This window comes from Salvelinus namaycush, chromosome 8 (genome assembly GCF_016432855.1).
Source record: "Salvelinus namaycush isolate Seneca chromosome 8, SaNama_1.0, whole genome shotgun sequence".
NCBI lineage: Eukaryota > Metazoa > Chordata > Actinopteri > Salmoniformes > Salmonidae > Salvelinus > Salvelinus namaycush.
Window position 1 is genome coordinate 58,902,385 of NC_052314.1, and position 17,205 is coordinate 58,919,589.

Here is a 17,205-nt window from a genome sequence, read left to right on the forward strand (position 1 = left end):
ACAACAACAAAAATGTGAAAATATTGCTAATTTAGAAAACAAAATAAACTGAAATATAATATTTACATAAGTATTCAGTCCCTTTATTCAGTACTTTGTTGAAGCACATTTGGCAGTGATTACAGCCTCGAGTCTTCTTGGGTATGACGCTACAACCTTGGCACACCTGTATTTGGGGAGTTTCTCCCATTCTTCTCTGCAGATCCTCTCAAGCTCTGTCAGGTTGGATGAGGAGCCTTTCTGCAAAGCTATTTTCAGGTCTCTTCAGAGATGTTTGATAGTGTTCAAGTCCAGGCTCAGGCTGGGCCACTCAATGACATTCAGAGACTTGTCCCGAAGCCACTCCTGCATTGTCTTGGCTGTGTGCTTAGGGTCATTGTCCTGTTGGAGTGTGAACCTTTGCCCCAGTTTGAGGTCCTGGGCCGCTCTGGAGCAGGTTTTCATCAAGTATCTCTCTGTACTTTGCTCCGTTCATCTTTGCCTCAATCCTGACTAGTCTTCCCTGCTACTGAAAAACATCACCACAGCATGATGCTGCCACCACCACCATGCTTCACCGTAGGGATCGTGCCAGGTTTCCTCCAGAAGTGACGCTTGGCATTCAGGCCAAAGAGTTCAATCTTGGTTTCATCAGACCAGATAATCTTTAGGTGCCTTTTGGCAAACTCCAAGTGGGCTGTCATGTGCCTTTTATTGAGAAGTGGCTTCCGTATGGTCACTCTACCATAAAGGCCTGATTGGTGAAGTGCTGCAGAGATGGTTGTCCATCTGGAAGTTTCTCCCATCTCCACAGAGGAACTCTAGAGCTCTGTCAGAGTGACCATCGGGTTCTTGGTCACCTCCCTAACCAAGGCCCTTCTCCCCCGATTGCTCAGTTTGTCCTGGCGGCCAGCTCTAGGAAGAGTCTTGATGGCTCCAAACTTCTTCCAGTTAAGAATGATGGAGGACACTGTGTATTTGGGGACCTTCAATGCTGCAGATATTTTTTGGTACCCTTCCCCAGATCTGTGCATCGACACAATCCTGTCTCGGAGCTCTATGGACAACTCCTTCAACCTCATGGCTTTGTTTTTGCTCTAGAATGCACTGTCAACTGTGGGACCTTATATAGACAGGTGTGTGCCTTTCCAAATCATGTCCAATCAATTGAATTTACCACATGTGGACTCAAATCAAGTTTAAGAAACATCTTAAGGATGATCAATGGAAACAGGATGCACCTGAGCTCAATTTCGTGTGTCATAGCAAAGGGTCTGAATAATTATATAAAGTATTTCTGTTTTTTTTTTAAATACATTTGCAAAAAAAAAAAAAATGTTTTTGCTTTGTCATTATAGGGTCTTGTGTGTTGATCGCTGAGGATATATTTTTTTATCAGTTTTAGAATAAGGCTGTAACGTAACAAAATGTGGGAAAAGTCAATGGGTCTGAATACTTTCCCGAAGGCACTGTACACAGTTATCAATACGTAATGCCAGGTTAAGCCCACACAAAACACAGCCCTTAGTTATTATGCATTTTTTACCCCCTTTTTCTACCCAATTTCGCGATTACGATCTTGTCTTATTGCTGCAACTCCCCAATGTGCTCGGGAGAGGCAAAGGTCGAGTCAAGCGTCCTCCAAACATTGCCAATACGTGCTTCTTAATACCTGCTTGCTTAACCCGGAAGCCAGCTACACCAATGTGTCGGAGGAAACACTGTTCATCTGACGACCGTCGTCAGCCTGCAGGCACCTGGCCCGCCACAAGGAGTCACTAGAGCGCCTGGCCAAACCCTTCCCTAAACCGGACGACGCTGGGCCAATTGTCTGCCACCCTATGGGACTCCCGGTCACAGCCTGGGATCGAACCCAGGTTTTTTGTACATATGACAGGAGTTTACACATTCTGTTCCAGCCTTTCACTAACACCTCGTTCAACTAATTGTGGTCTAAATTGTTGACCATGAATAGTTGAACATGGTGTTTGTGCTGGGCAGAAAATAAAAACTGTAAATACCAACCATATACAGTGCATTCGGAAAGTATTCAGACCCCTTTTTCCACATGTTATGTTACAGCCTTATTCTAAAATTTTCCACTCATCAATCTACACGTAATACCCCATAATGACAAAGCAAAAACAGGTTTTTAGAAATCTATGGCAAGACCTGAAAATGATCAGCAACCAATTTGACAGAGCTTAAAGAATTTTGAAAAGAATAATGGGCAAATGTTGCACAATCCAGGTGTGGAAAGCTCTTAAAGACTTACCCAGAAAGACTCACAGCTTTAATCACTGCCAACAGTGCTTATACAAAGTATTGACTCAGGGGTGTAAATACTTGAGATATTTCTGTATTTAATTTTCAAGTAATGCGCACAAATTTCTAAAAAACATGTTTTCACATTGTCATTATGGGGTATTGTCTGTAGATGGGTGAGAAAACAAATGTATTTAACCCTTTTGAATTCAGGCTCACAACAAAATGTGGAATAAGTCAAGGGGTATGAAGAATACTTACTGAAGGCACTGTACCTCTCGTGGTGAACGCCAAATCAAATCAAACTTTATTTGTAACATACACATGGTTAGCAGATGTTAATGCGAGTGTAGCGAAATGCTTGTGCTTCTAGTTCCGACCATGCAGTAATATCTAACAAGTAATCTAACCTAACAATTTCACAACACTTACCTTATACACACAAGTGTAAAGGAAAGAATAAGAATATGTACATAAAAATATATGAATGAGTGATGGCCGAACGGCATAGGCAAGATGCAGTAGATGGTATAGAGTACAGTATATACATATGAGATGAGTAATGTAGGGTATGTAAACATTATATACAGTGTCATTGTTTAAAGTGGCTAGTGATAGATTTATTACATCAATTTTTCTATTATTAAAGTGGCTAGAGTTGAGTCAGTATGTTGGCAGCAGCCTGATGGCCTTGAGATAGAAGCTGTTTTTCAGTCTCTCGGTCCCCGCTTTGATGCACCTGTACTGACCTCGCCTTCTGGATGATAGCGGGGTGAACAGGCAGTGGCTCGGGTGGTTGTTGTCCTTGATGATCTTTTTGGCCTTCCTGTGACATCGGGTGGTGTAGGTGTCCTGGAGGGCAGGTAGTTTGCCCCCGGTGATGCGTTGTGCAGACCTCACTACCCTCTGGAGAGCCTTACGGTTATGGGTGGAGCAGTTGCATTACCAGGCGGTGATACAGCCCGACAGGATGCTCTCGATTGTGCATCTGTAAAAGTTTGTGAGTGTTTTAGGTGACAAGCCAAATTTCTTCAGACTCCTGAGGTTGAAAAGGTGCTGCTGCGCCTTCTTCACCACGCTGTCGGTGTGGGTGGACCATTTCAGTTTGTCCGTGATGTGTACGCCGAGGAACTTAAAACTTCCCACCCTCTCCACTACTGTCCCATCGATGTGGATAGGGGGCTGCTCCCTCTGCTGTTTCCTGAAGTCCACGATCATCTCCTTTGTTTTGTTGACATTGAGTGTGAGGTTATTTTCCTGACACCACACTCCGAGGGCCCTCACCTCCTCCCTGTAGGCCGTCTCATCGTTGTTGGTAATCAAGCCTACCACTGTAGTGTCGTCTGCAAACTTGATGATTGAGTTGGAGGCGTGCATGGCCACGCAGTCGTGGGTGAACAGGGAGTACAGGAGAGGGCTGAGAACGCACCCTTGTGGGGCCCCAGTGTTGAGGATCAGCGGGGTGGAGATGTTGTTACCTACCATCACCACCTGGGGCCGGCCCATCAGGAAGTCCAGGACCCAATTGCACAGGGCGGGGTCGAGACCCAGGGTCTCGAGCTTAATGACAAGTTTGGAGGGTACTATGGTGTTAAATGCTGAGCTGTAGTCGATGAACAGCATTCTTACATAGGTATTCCTCTTGTCCAGATGGGTTAGGGCAGTGTGCAGTGTGATTGCGTCGTCTGTGGACCTATTGGGGCGAAAAGCAAATTGGATTGGGTCTAGGGTGTCAGGTAGGGTGGAGGTGATATGGTCCTTGACTAGTCTCTCAAAGCACTTCATGATGACGGAATTGAGTGCTACGGGGCAGTAGTTATTTAGCTCAGTTACCTTAGCTTTCTTGGGAACAGGAACAATGGTGGCCCTCTTGAAGCATGTGGGAACAGCAGACTGGGATAAGGATTGATTGAATATGTCCGTAAACACACCAGCCAGCTGGTCTGCGCATGCTCTGAGGATGCGGCTGGGGATGCCGTCTGGGCCTGCAGCCTTGCGAGGGTTAACACGTTTAAATGTTTTACTCACGTTGGCTGCAGTGAAGGAGAGCCCGCAGGTTTTGGTAGTGGGCCGTGTCAGTGGCACTGTATTGTCCTCAAAGCGAACAAAGAAGTTGTTTAGTCTGTCTGGGAGCAAGACATCGTGGTCCGCGACGGGGCTGGTTTTTCTTCTGTAGTCCGTGATTGACTGTAGACCCTGCCACATACCTCTTGTGTCTGAGCCGTTGAATTGCGACTCTACTTTGTCTCTATACTGACGCTTAGCTTGTTTGATTGCCTTGCGGAGGGAATAGCTACACTGTTTGTATTCGGTCATGTTTCCGGTCACATTTCCCTGATTAAAAGCAGTGGTTCGCGCTTTCAATTTTGCCCGAATGCTGCCATCAATCCAAGGTTTCTGGTTGGGGAATGTTTTAATAGACGCTGTGGGTACAACATCACCGATGCACTTGCTAATAAATTCGCTCACCGAATCAGCGTATTCATCAATGTTGTTGTTCGACGCTATGCGGAACATATCCCAGTCCACGTGATCGAAGCAATCTTGAAGTGTGGAATCCGATTGGTCGGACCAGCGTTGAACAGACCTGAGCGCGGGTGCTTCCTGTTTTAGTTTCTGTCTATGGGCTGGGAGCAAGAAAATGGAGTCGTGGTCAGCTTTTCCGAAAGGAGGGCGGGGGAGGGCCTTATATGCGTCGCGGAAGTTAGAATAACAATGATCCAGGGTTTTGCCAGCCCGGGTTGCACAATCGATATGCTGATAGAATTTAGGGAGCCTTGTTTTCAGATTAGCCTGGTTAAAATCCCCAGCTACAATAAATGCAGCCTCAGGATATGTGGTTTCTAGTTTACATAGAGTTGAATGAAGTTCTTTCAGGGCCGGCGATGTGCCTGCTTGGGGGGGAATATACACGACTGTGATTATGATCGAAGAGAATTCTCTTGGTAGATAATGCGGTCGGCATTTGATTGTAAGGAATTCTAAGTCAGGTGAACAAAAGGACTTGAGTTCCTGTATGTTGTTATGATCACACCACGTCTCGTTAATCATAAGGCATACACCCCCACCCTTCTTCTTACCAGAGAGATGCTTGTTTCTGTCGGCGCGATGCGTGAAGAAACCAGGTGGCTGTACCGACTCCGATAGCGTGTCTTGAGTGAGCCATGTTTCCGTAAACAAAGAACGTTACAGTCTCTGATGTCTCTCTGGAAGGCAACCCTTGCTCGGATTTCGTCTACCTTGTTGTCAAGAGACTGGACATTGGCGATTAGTATGCTCGGGAGCGGTGCGCGATGTGCCCGTCTACAGAGCCTGACCAGAAGACCGCTCCGTCTGACCCTTCTGCGGCGCCATTGTTTTGGGTCGCCGGCTGGGATCCGATCCATTGTCCTGGGTGGTGGGCCAAACAGAGGATCCGCTTCGGGAAAGTCGTATTCCTGGTCGTAATGTTGGTAATGTTGGTGAGTTGACTTTGCTCTTATATCCAATAGTTCCTCCCGACTGTATGTAATAAAACCTAAGATTTCCTGGGGTAACAATGTAAGAAATAACACCTAAAAAAAACAAAATACTGCATAGTTTCCTAGGAACGCGAAGCGAGGCGGCCATCTCTGTCGGCGCTGGAAGATCCTGACCCTGTCTGTATTCGTGGGGGACCCATGAGCTAACTTTTTTGTTGACAAGATAAAGTTAGGGATGACATGCAAACAACAAATGCTGAGCCTTCATATTCATGCTTAACGGACCAAATAATGAAAGACAAGCACTGTAGTTTTGAGTTCAGCAAAATGGGTGTGGAAGAGGTGAAAAAGGTGTTGCTATCTATAATATAATAAAGACAAGCCACCTGGTACCGTCAACCTGGATGGGAAATTGCTGAGGTTGGTAGTGGAATACATTGCGACTCCTGTTTGCAACATCTTCAATTTAAGCCTAGAAGACGGTGTGTGCCCTCAGGCCTGGAGGGAGGTAAAGGTCATTCCATTGCCCAAGAATAGCAAAGCACCCTTTAATGGTTTAAACAGCCGACCAATCATCCTGTTACCAGTGCTTACCAAGCTTTTAGATTTCTTTAAACCAAATACAAAGTTATTAGCAACAGAAAACAAATTAGCAACAGACTTTCAGCATACTTACAAGGAAGGGCACTCAAAATGCTCGGCACTGATGATTAACTGAAACAAATGAATAGAAGATTGTGGGAGCTGTTTTGTTAGACTTAGTGCAGCTTTTGATATCATTGACCATAACCTATTTCTGAAAAAACGTAGGTGTTTTGGATTTGCATCCTCTACCTTATCATGGATTGAGAGTTACCTATCTAATAGAACACAGATGGTTTTCTTTAATGGCAACCTCTCTTATGCAAATTTGGTTGAGTGTGGTGTACCGCATGGCAGTCGGCTTGGGCCATTGTTTTCAATAATAACCTTCCACTGACTTTGAATGAAGCCTGTGTGTTTATGTACGCTGAAAACTCAAGAGTATACTTGTCGGCTACGACAGTAAAATAAATAACTGACACCCTTAACATAGAGCTCCAGACAGTTTTATAATGGGTAACAAGCAATAGGCTGGTGCTAAATATCACAACATCTAAAATCATTTCTTTTTGGGACAAATTCCTCACTCAACGCTAAACCTCATTTAGATCTATTATTGAATAATGTGGTGATTGAGCAAGTTAAGGAGACTAAACTGCTGGGTGTAACCAGCAGCTGCCAAGATCAAAGCATATAGACTCAATGGTTGCTAAAATGGGAAGAGGTCTGTCCATAATAAGGTGTTGCTCTGCTTTCTTGATATCTGCGTCTACCAGACAGGTCCTAGTTTTGTCGCACCTGGACTACTGCCAGTTGTGAGGTCATGTGCGGCAAAGAGGGACATAGATGAATTGCAGTTGGTCGGGAAGCACGTATTGCACTTAGATGTACACAGAGGGTGAATGTCAGTAACATGCTTGTCAATCTCTCCTGGCTCAAAGTTGAGGAGAGATTGACTGCATCACTATTGGTCTTTGTGCGAGGTGTTGAAGGTACTAAACTGTTTGTTCAAGCAGTTGGCACACAGGTCGGACACTAATCGGTACAACACAAGACATGCAATCAGAGGTGTCTTCACAGTCCCTAGGTCCAGAACAGAGGCTGGGAAACACACAGTATTAAATAGAGCCATGACTACATGGAACTCTCGGCCACCCCTGGTAACTCAAGCTAGCAACAAACACAGATTTTTAAAAAACAGATAAAAGAACACCTTACGGCACAACAGGGACTGTGAAGACACAGCCATTTTGATACATTTTGTATTGTAATTTAAACTGTATTGTGTACTGTATTATGTAAATCGTGGGCCTTGCACTAGCCGGAACTGTTAATAGGGTAGGAGCCATCTCCTGTTTCTGAAGCTTGAGGCAGAAACAGGAGATTATGTGGTGTACAAAACATTAGGAACACCTGCTCTTTCCATGACATAGACTGACCAGGTGAATCCAGTTGAAAGCTATGATCCCTTAATTAAGTCACCTGTTAAATCCACTTCAATCAGTGTAGATGAAGGGGAGGAGACAGGTTAAAGAAGGGTTTTTAAGCCTATAGAGACAATTGAGACATGGATTGTGTATGTGTGCCATTAAGAGGGTGAATGTGCAAGACAGAATATTTAAGTGCCTTTGAATGGGGTATGGTAGTAGTTACCAGGCACACTGGTTTGTGTCAAGAACTGCAACGCTGCTGGGTTTTTCACGCTCAACAGTTTCCCATGTGTATCAAGAATGGTCCACCACCCAAAGGACATCCAGCCAACTTGGCAGCACAACTGTGGGAAGCATTGGAGTCTACATGGGCCAGTATCCCTGTGGAACGCTTACGACACCTTGCAGAGTCCATGCCCCAATGAATTGAATCTGTTCTGATGGCAAAAAAAGGGGTACTATTAGGAAGGTGTTCCTAGTGTTTTGTACACTCAGTGTATGCTAGAAGTTTGTTAATGTCATTATTTATATTATGCATTTTATTTGTTGTGTTTTTTTTTCCTGTTTGGACCCCAGGAGGCAGCAGCTAATTGGGGATCCTAATAAATACAAAATACAAACAAAAAAAACTGAGGAAGGCTAGAACCAGGTTTTCTATGAAGTCACTCACCAAGCATTAGATCCTGAAAGAGAAGACAGACTTCCTGTTAGACTCCCACCAGGGGGGTCTCCCACCACTGTCTGTGAAGGCTGAAGCCCAGGGTGACCTGCTCTGTTCATCATGGATACTGTGGTGTTTGAATCATAGGAACAGGAGGGTCTATCTCTATCAGCCCCAGGCCCTGTATCATCCCTGCACTGAGACTGTGAAGAGAAGGGTCTGGGTTGCAGACTAGATCCCTGACTGGAGCCTCCGTCTCTCTGATGACCACCAGGACTGAGGTTGTTCAGTCCACCTGTCCACTGGTTCCCCTTGTCCACTGGTACCCCGTCTATATAGCTAAGTTATTGTTACTCATTGTGTGTTATTTCTATATTATTTATCTTTCTGCATTGTTTGGGAGGGGGCCGTAATTAAGCATTTCACTGTTAGTCTACACCTGTTGTTGACAAAGCATGTGATTAATAAAATGTGATTTGGTTGTTCTGTGTGGTGGTTTTGGTGAAGTCACTGTACCTCGTGGTTGGATCATGGTTCCAACTCGGGAAGGAAGAGCGAAGGCTTCTGATTCAGGATCCTAATCCGGGGCCTGAGGTCCAGTCTCTCCCACCATCAACACCAAGTCCAGGTCCTACTGGATTGCTGACTGTTGTGGAAGGACCACCAGAGGGCAGACTGCTCCCACGGACAGTAGCCCAGCCCGGCATGTGAGTCAAGGTGATCAGAGGCAATTAAGCACAGCTGACGGTACTAATGAGTACTAATGGGGTGACGACAATGCAAATAGTCCAGGTAGCCATTTGATTAGTTGTTCAGGAGTCTTATGGCTTGGGGGTAGAAGCTGTTAAGCCTTTTGGACCTAGACTTAGCACTCCAGGACCACTTGCCATGTGGTAGCAGAGAGAACAGTCTATGACTAGGGGGGCTGGGGTCTATGGCAATTTTTAGGGCCTTCCTCTGACACCGCCTGGTATAGAGGTCCTGCATGGCAGGAAGCTTGGCCCCAGTGATGTACTGGGTGTCTTGTCTTTGGCTATGCCGGATTAAGTGATATGACATGCTATTCTATAAAATAATTTCTCTGTAATTAATATTACCTGATTAAGCTAATCAGGTAGATAATTAACTAGAAAGTCGGAGCACCACGAAATAATGTTTATAGTGCTGTTATCTTCCGAATAAGCTCTTAAAGACCTGGTAATCTTTTACATCAATATTTAATCGTCACCTTATTTAGTCTCATCTGAAAGTTGTAAATTCTTGGTTATCTTCACGAACCCTGGCTAACAAGTTGAATCAGCAATACAAAATTTGGTATAATTATTTATTTACTAAACACCTAAATAATCACACAGAATGGATCATACATTGATTACAAATTATGTCATAAAGAAAACGTCCCTGGTGGACGGAACAGATACGACGGCTGGTTACACAAAGAAAGGGTTTGAGTGAAAGAGCTGGAAGACTGAGTAACAAAGGGAGAAGCTATGTTATCGTAAATACAGTATCTTATGCATTCTAAATTACCCCCCATTTGAAAAAGGAGAATGCAATAAATATTTACTCTGAGCTGCGCTTCGGTAGATTGGTCGTAGATCGTAGGCCGGGTTGTCCAGCATGGATCCCTGGTCCTCTGAAGACTGTCTAGTGGTGAACTGGAGCGTGGTAGAATGGATACTCTGTCCGTCCTCTCCTAGCCCATGTTTAGCGACTGCTGCTAACTCAACGGCTAGGAGGTATCACTTCTGGAGTGAATAAGAGTTCAAAGTTCATACCAAGTTGCCATACTTTTAAGCTCATGCTATATTCTGGCTGGTATAGTCGAAATTCATCCTTTCAGCGTGTTGACCGTCATCTTCACGTTGAAATTCGATGCTGGTTTCATTAGGTTATCTGAACCCTTTTAACGTAAGACGGTCGCCCTAACGTCCTCGGAACAGAAAATTACATTTTCGTCAAGGGCTTTATATAGGAGGGGAGAAAAGGGTGTGTTTCATAGTTTATAACCAATGTCTGTTCACATGGGCAGGGCCACTGAGTTGAGCATAGTTCACTCATGAAAACCCAATTCTCTCATTTGGAAGCTAAAATTACATTTAATTTTTTCACAAATAGTTTAATATTTAAACATTTAAATTGCACAACAATTCCATGTGAATCTGATAACTAGAATGTGTAGACTTTCCAAGATACAGTTTATGTCGTGATATCATCAGTAATAATGTCTTAGACGCCAACTGATCTGGCATCATATTCATTTAGTACCAACACATATTTTCAGCTGGTTGGATTACCAAAATATGGTTCCGTTCCCATCTTTTGATGTCACCAGACTCTCTCTCAATGTTAACCAAGGGAATTTCAAGAGTCACATCGGTAGAGTAGAAAGGGAAAAAGGGGAAAGGCATTTATGGGGGGGTCATAAACCTCCCCCACGTCATGACATGGGCCATACACAATACCCTCTGTATTGCCTTGCGGTTGGAGGCCGAGCAGTTGCCATACCAGGCGGTGATGCAACCAGTCAGGATGCTCTCGATGGTGCAGCTGTATAACTTTTTGAGGATCTGAGTACCCATGCCAAATCTTTTCAGTCTCTTGAGGGGAAATAGGCATTGTCGTGCCCTCTTCACGACTGTCTTGGTGTGTTTGGATCATGATAGTTTGTTAGTGATGTGGACACCAATGAACTTGAAGCTCTCAACCTGTAGTTCCACTACAGCCCCGTCGGTGAGAATGGGGGCATGCTCGGTCCTCTTTTTCCTGTAGTCCACAATCATTGTAGAAATTGTAAAGGATATGGTCACGTGTCAAATGTTTGCAGACGGGAGAAGTATCATATTGAAAAATCTGTGAATGGAAAATGTTGCAACTGTGGTGGGCATCATACTCCGGACTTTCTTGAGTGTCCTGTTAGGGTAAAGGAGGTCCAGGTGTCAAGGATCAGGGTTGCGCAGCGGATCTCCTATGTGGAGGCGGTGAAGAGAGTCAAGGGGCAAGGGGCAACAGTGTTGGCGATATGGTGGTACATTCATTGCAACCAGTTGATAGTGTCCTAAGTCAATCAGGTGATCTGGATACACTCATTGTGAAGATGGTGTATGTTGTGACATTTATAGCCACAGTGATTAATTGTACAGCACAAGTGTCTAAGATGTCCAAGAAGCTGGACATCATATCTGCAGCCTGATACGTTTTTGAGGCTCAAAGACTTGGGGCTCCAAGGACTATTGTCCCGTCCTCACAGGAGGCTTCTGAGCCTCTGTTAGACCTGATTAGAATGGGTTTTTTACAGAAAGCAGGTTGATTTTGTATAGTTAATTTATTTTTTGGTAGTTTGTAAGATATTTTATTTATTTTTACCGAAACATTTTCCTTTTTGGGATCCTTATTATCTACCCGCACAGTAGGTGGCGGAATGCACATCTAATTGTTGCGAACACCATTATACCATAGTAGAAGACGAAGTTTGAATAGAGAAAAGGACTCATTCTCCTGTTTTGTCACTGTGTGTACCGCAATGAGCATGGAGAAAATAAAGAAAACCAGAGAATTGTCTGAGGAGGTCAGACACAAGATTGTAGCCAAGCATGGACAATCAAGGCTACAAGTCCATCTCCAGAGTTCCTGTTTCTACCGTACGTAACGTTATCAAGAAGTTTAAGGCCCATGCCGCTGTAGCCAACTTCCCTGGAAGGGGCCGCAAGAGAACTTGATGGAAGATTGCAGCGAAGGATTGTTTCAATGGTGGAGAAAGCACCTCGATAAACTGCCACACAGTTTCAAGCTGAACTTCAGACACAAGGTATGACAGTTTCAACTCGCACCGTCCGTCGCCAACTCAATGAAAGGGGGTTATATGGTAGGAGACCCAGGAGGACCCAACTGCTGAGAGAGAGACATAAGAAAGCCTGACTGCAATTTGCCCTAACACCTGAACATGCCAAAATCCTTCTGGGAGAATGTCCTGTCGGCAGATTAGAACAAATTAGATATTCTTGGTAAAGCACACCATCTCTGTTTACAGAATTAAGCCTTCAAAGAAAAGAACACCTTCCCTACAGTCAAACTGTAGGAGGTTCAGTGATGTTTTGGTGTTGCTTTGCTGTCTCTGGCACTGGGTGCCTTGAACGTGTACATGGCATCATGAAATCAGGAGAATACCAAGGCATTTTAGATCGCAATGTCAGACACAGTGCCAGAAAGCTGGGTCTCCGTCAAAGGTCTTCCAGCAGGACAATGACCTTAAACACACTTCAAAAAGCACCCAGGAATGGTTCAAGAGAAAACGCTGGACTGTGCTAAAGTGGCCAGCAATGACTACAGAACTAAATCCCATTGAAAACTTGTGGAGACCTGAAAACAGCAGTTGGGAGATGGCACGCAAGAGGAGTGGGCCAAACTGCCAGTACAGAGGTGCAGGAAGCTCATCGATGGCTACAGGAAGCGCTTGATTATACCAGTTATTTTGACCAAAGGCTGTGCTACCAAATATTATGTCTTAGGGTGTCAATAATTTAGTCAATGCCATTTCTGTTTATTTTCTGATTTAAAGGGATATATTAAGTTATGAATCAAAAACAAAAGGTTCTGTAATATTAACAGTGAAATAAAGCATTTGAGACCAAATACAATGTTCAATTTCAACAAATTTTTTAGGGAAAATGGTCAGTTACTTGATAAAAGTGCAAGGACCACGACTGTGTGTGTTGATTAAATAATTAAGTATAATGTTTTGGTTAGACTGATAAGGGAAACTACAATGATACAAAAATAACCAAGTCAGTCAGCACAGAGTCAATTTTGTATTTCATTTCAACAAAATGGTAATTTACTCACATAACTTTTACGTACAGTACTTTTATTGCACAAAACGATACAAGTAGATTAACTTTTCTCACAATGGTACCATTTGACCTTTTCTGTAAATCTGGAACCCTTACTTTGATAAAATGAATTTTAGAATACTTCGGAAAAGGTTTAACATTACAAGGCACCATCCTGATCTCACTATAACACCACCAGTATCAACCTAAAGGGACTAAATTTCTTCATTAGTGAAGCATTTTTACTAGACACCATCACACCACATCATCTACTCTGCCTCATCATACTCATTCTTTCCTCAGTTCAATCAAATTTCAATCAAATGCATTCATAAAGCTCTTTATACATCAGCAGAAACCCAGATTAAAACCCCAAACAGCAAGCAATGCAGATGTAGAAGCACGTTGGCTAGGAAAAACTCAGTCCTCTTCTGGCTGTGCTGGGTGGAGTTCACCTCATCCAGTTCCCTACTAAATCCAAAAGCAACAGAATTAACTACAAACACACTAACTAGTACTACATGTTACTATACTCTATACATGGACCATGTTTTCTGCTGGTGTATCCTGAGGTATCTCCTCTCTGAGAACCTCTTCCCGCAGTGTGTACAGGCGAACGGCCTCTCTCCCATGTGGACCTTCAGGAGCATCTTCAGCTGATGCTGGTGGGAGAACCTCTTCTCACACTGGGGCAGCTTCAGGATTTCTCCCCTGTGTGGACACTCTGGTGCCTCTTCAGGTTGAACAAGTGTGAAAAACTGGCCCGGCACAGGTGGCAATTGAATGGTTTCTCCCCTGTGTGGACCCTCTGGTGCCTCTTCAGGCTGAACGAGTGTGAAAAACTGGCCCAGCACAGGTGGCAGCCGAATGGTTTCTCCCCCGTGTGCATCCTCTGGTGGATCTCCACCTGTTTGGGGAAACTGAAGGCTTTCCCACAGAATGAACACGGGAAGCGCTTCTCTTTGGCGATGCCACCTTTACTGATTCCATCTCTACTACTGTCATTTGTCAATGGGCTTGTGTAGCTATTTAGTGTTGAGGCACTGGCATTGTCTGAGGTTTGGTTTAATATAAGGAGATTGTGAGGAGGATGAAGGCCAGGGAGTGTCTGTGTTGTTGCAGGGTCCATGTTCCAGTTGATAGATCCTATAGAAGGCAGGCTGAAGGCAGCACCTGTTAGGGGGTTAACCTGAGGCGCCATCAGTCTCTCTGAATCACAACTATAGGAGCAGGATGGAGCATCGCTAGCAGAGTCTGTGGCTGTTCTCATACAGACACCTCCCCGTCCACGCTGGCCAAATCTACGCCTCGCCCTGGTCTCAGCCAGTCTGTTGTCATGAAGACTAAGTTCAGCTGTTGTTTTGTATTCGACCGTCTGTTTCTGGTTGTGGTTAACAGCGTTGTTCCCCCGCCCAGAGTTTAGAATGCTGTTCCATCCATTGACCCCCACTATGTCGCATCTGGTCCTGGCCTGCTCAATGATGTTGTCCCCTGGGCCCTTGGCTGCACTGGTCTGGGTATCCAAGATGGCCGCCCAGTCTCCTCTGTTAGCCTCCAACCAACCACCTGCAGGAAGAGGTTAGAAAATAGACTTTACAAACATGGCAGAGAAAACTCTACATATGGAGTGTTTTTGAGTCAATTACATGGTCAAGTTCATACATTGTGTTTTTGTTGTATGTAAACATAAGTTGTATTGATTTCATTGTATGAATGAAGAAAATTAAGATAAAATAGTCAGGTGCATCGCTATTCCCATTGAAGATCTATTACTGTATGTAGGTCATATGTATTTATCCCTTACCTTGCTCCCCCATCTTTAGTCCACTCAGCAGATCAATGCTCTCTGGTCCATCTTCTATTGTCTCCTCTTTGACCAGCAGCAGATCAGGCTTCCCATCCTCCATGTCTACTGACTGTAAGAGATACAGAGTGAGAGGATGTTGGATCAAGACAACTGATATGAGCACCCTGCTATGGAGCATCTTCTGATTGGGCAATGAGGGATTGCTATGAGTACAATGCATACATGTTAGTTGATTTGATACTAATGGTTGGATAATTCAATGGCATGGTCCCATACTTAAGACAAAATTAATTAAGACCTGACCTAATTCAGACAGTAGTTCACAGTGGGCTCACCTCAGTGAGACTGTATGTGGTCCTGTGCTGCTCAGCTGGTTCCTCTGTGGGTTCAGGAGGTGGTGTAGTCTGGTTGTCATCCATGACCATGGTCCTCTCAGGGTTCCCCAGACCCTCCTCACACCCCTCCTCCTTCACGAGCAGCACCTCTGGACCCTCCTCCTCCTGGAAGAGACAGGTGATACAGATTATAGACATACACTCCCTCAGGTATGTACACACAGATGAACACACTTTCAACATGGAGTGTTTACCCATCCACACTACGCTTGAGTCCTAGTTACAGAATTAATTGTTGTTAAACTCATCCTGGTGGACATGAATATGATGTGGGTAAATATGAGTCATCATCAGTCAAACCTGACTGAACTATTTTGAAGTGCACAGCAGGTGTTTGTTAGTGTGTGGGTATGTGTAGGTACAGTGCAGTGAAGGCTTCTGAGGGGAGAACAGCTCGTAATAATGTCTGGAATGGAGTAAATGGAATGATTTCAAAGACATGGTTTTCATGGTTTTGATACCATTCCATTCACTCTATTCCATCCATTAAACTCCATTCAAGCCATTATTGTGAGCCGTTCTCCCCTCAGCAGCCTCCACTGTTACAGTTCCTTCAGAAAGTATTCATGCACCTTGACTTTTTCCACATTTTGTTATTTTACAGACTCAATTTAAAATTGATTAAAATTGAGATTTTTTGGGTCACTAGCCTACACACAATACCCCATAATGTCAAAGTGGAATGTTTTTTTTTTTTAAATTTTGACAAATTAATAAAAAATGAAAAGCTGAAATTTCTTGAGTCAATAAGTATTCAACCCCTGACTTTAAGACAGCCACATAGTTTAATGGCTGTGATAGAACAGAGGATGGATCAACAACATTGTAGTTACTCCACAATACTAACCTCTTTGACATAGTGAAAAGAAGGAAGCCTGTACAGAATAAAAATATTCCAAAACGTGCATCCTGTTTGCAACAAGGCACTAAAGTAGTACTGCAAAAAAAAAAAAGTGACAAAGCAATTAACTTTTTGTCCTGAATACAAACTGTTATGTTTGGAGCAAATCCAATACAACACATTACTGAGTACCACTCTCCATATTTTCAAGCATAGTTGTGGCTGCATCGTGTTATGGGTATGCTTGTTATCATTAAGGACTGGGGAGTTTTTCAGGATAAAAAAATTAACGTAATGGAGCTAAGCACAGGCAAAATCCTAGAGGAAAACCTGGTTCAGTTTGCTTTCCACCAGATACTGGGAGGAATTCATCTTTCTGCAGGATGATAACCTAAAACACAAAGCCAGATCTACACTGGAGTTGCTTACCAAGAAGACCGCAAATGAGTGGCCAAGTTACAATTTTGACATAAATCTGCTTGAAAATCTATGGCAAGACCTGAAAATGATTGTCTAGCAATGATCAACAACCAATTTGACAGGGATTTAAGATTTTTGTTTAAAATAAATTGGGCAAATGTTGCACAATCCAGGTGTGGAAAGCTCTTTGAGACTTACTCAAAGATTCACAGTTGTAATTGCTACTAAAGGTGATTTTCATGATTTAAAAAATATATATTGTATAGTTTTTCTTCCACTTTGACAGAGAATTTTTACAATTAAATCCATTTTAATCCCACTTCGTAACAAAACAAAATGGGAAAAGGGGCTGTGAATACTTTCTCTAGGCACTGTATGTAGGCCCTACATGTATATTGGTTATAAAGCACTGTTGGGTGTATGTAGAATAGGGTGAGATCAGGTGTAATTTCTTCTAAATAGAATCCCAATGAAAGTTAATGTTTATTAAACAAAGTTGTATATACGTCATATGAAATCCACACATATATGTCTT

The 17,205-nt window shown here is 43.6% G+C and overlaps 1 protein-coding gene across 1 annotated transcript; it reads right to left on the reverse strand.

Annotated features, from left to right (window-relative positions):
- Nucleotides 1-13,245: 13,245 nt before the first annotated feature.
- LOC120052225 (zinc finger E-box-binding homeobox protein zag-1-like) lies at nt 13,246-15,547 on the reverse strand. The gene is given in 4 exon segments (XM_038999049.1): nt 13,246-13,895; nt 13,898-14,773; nt 15,012-15,123; nt 15,350-15,547. Coding segments are annotated over 4 exon segments (1,347 nt in total). The 3' UTR covers nt 13,246-13,734.
- Between the last annotated feature and the right edge of the window lie 1,658 nt (nt 15,548-17,205).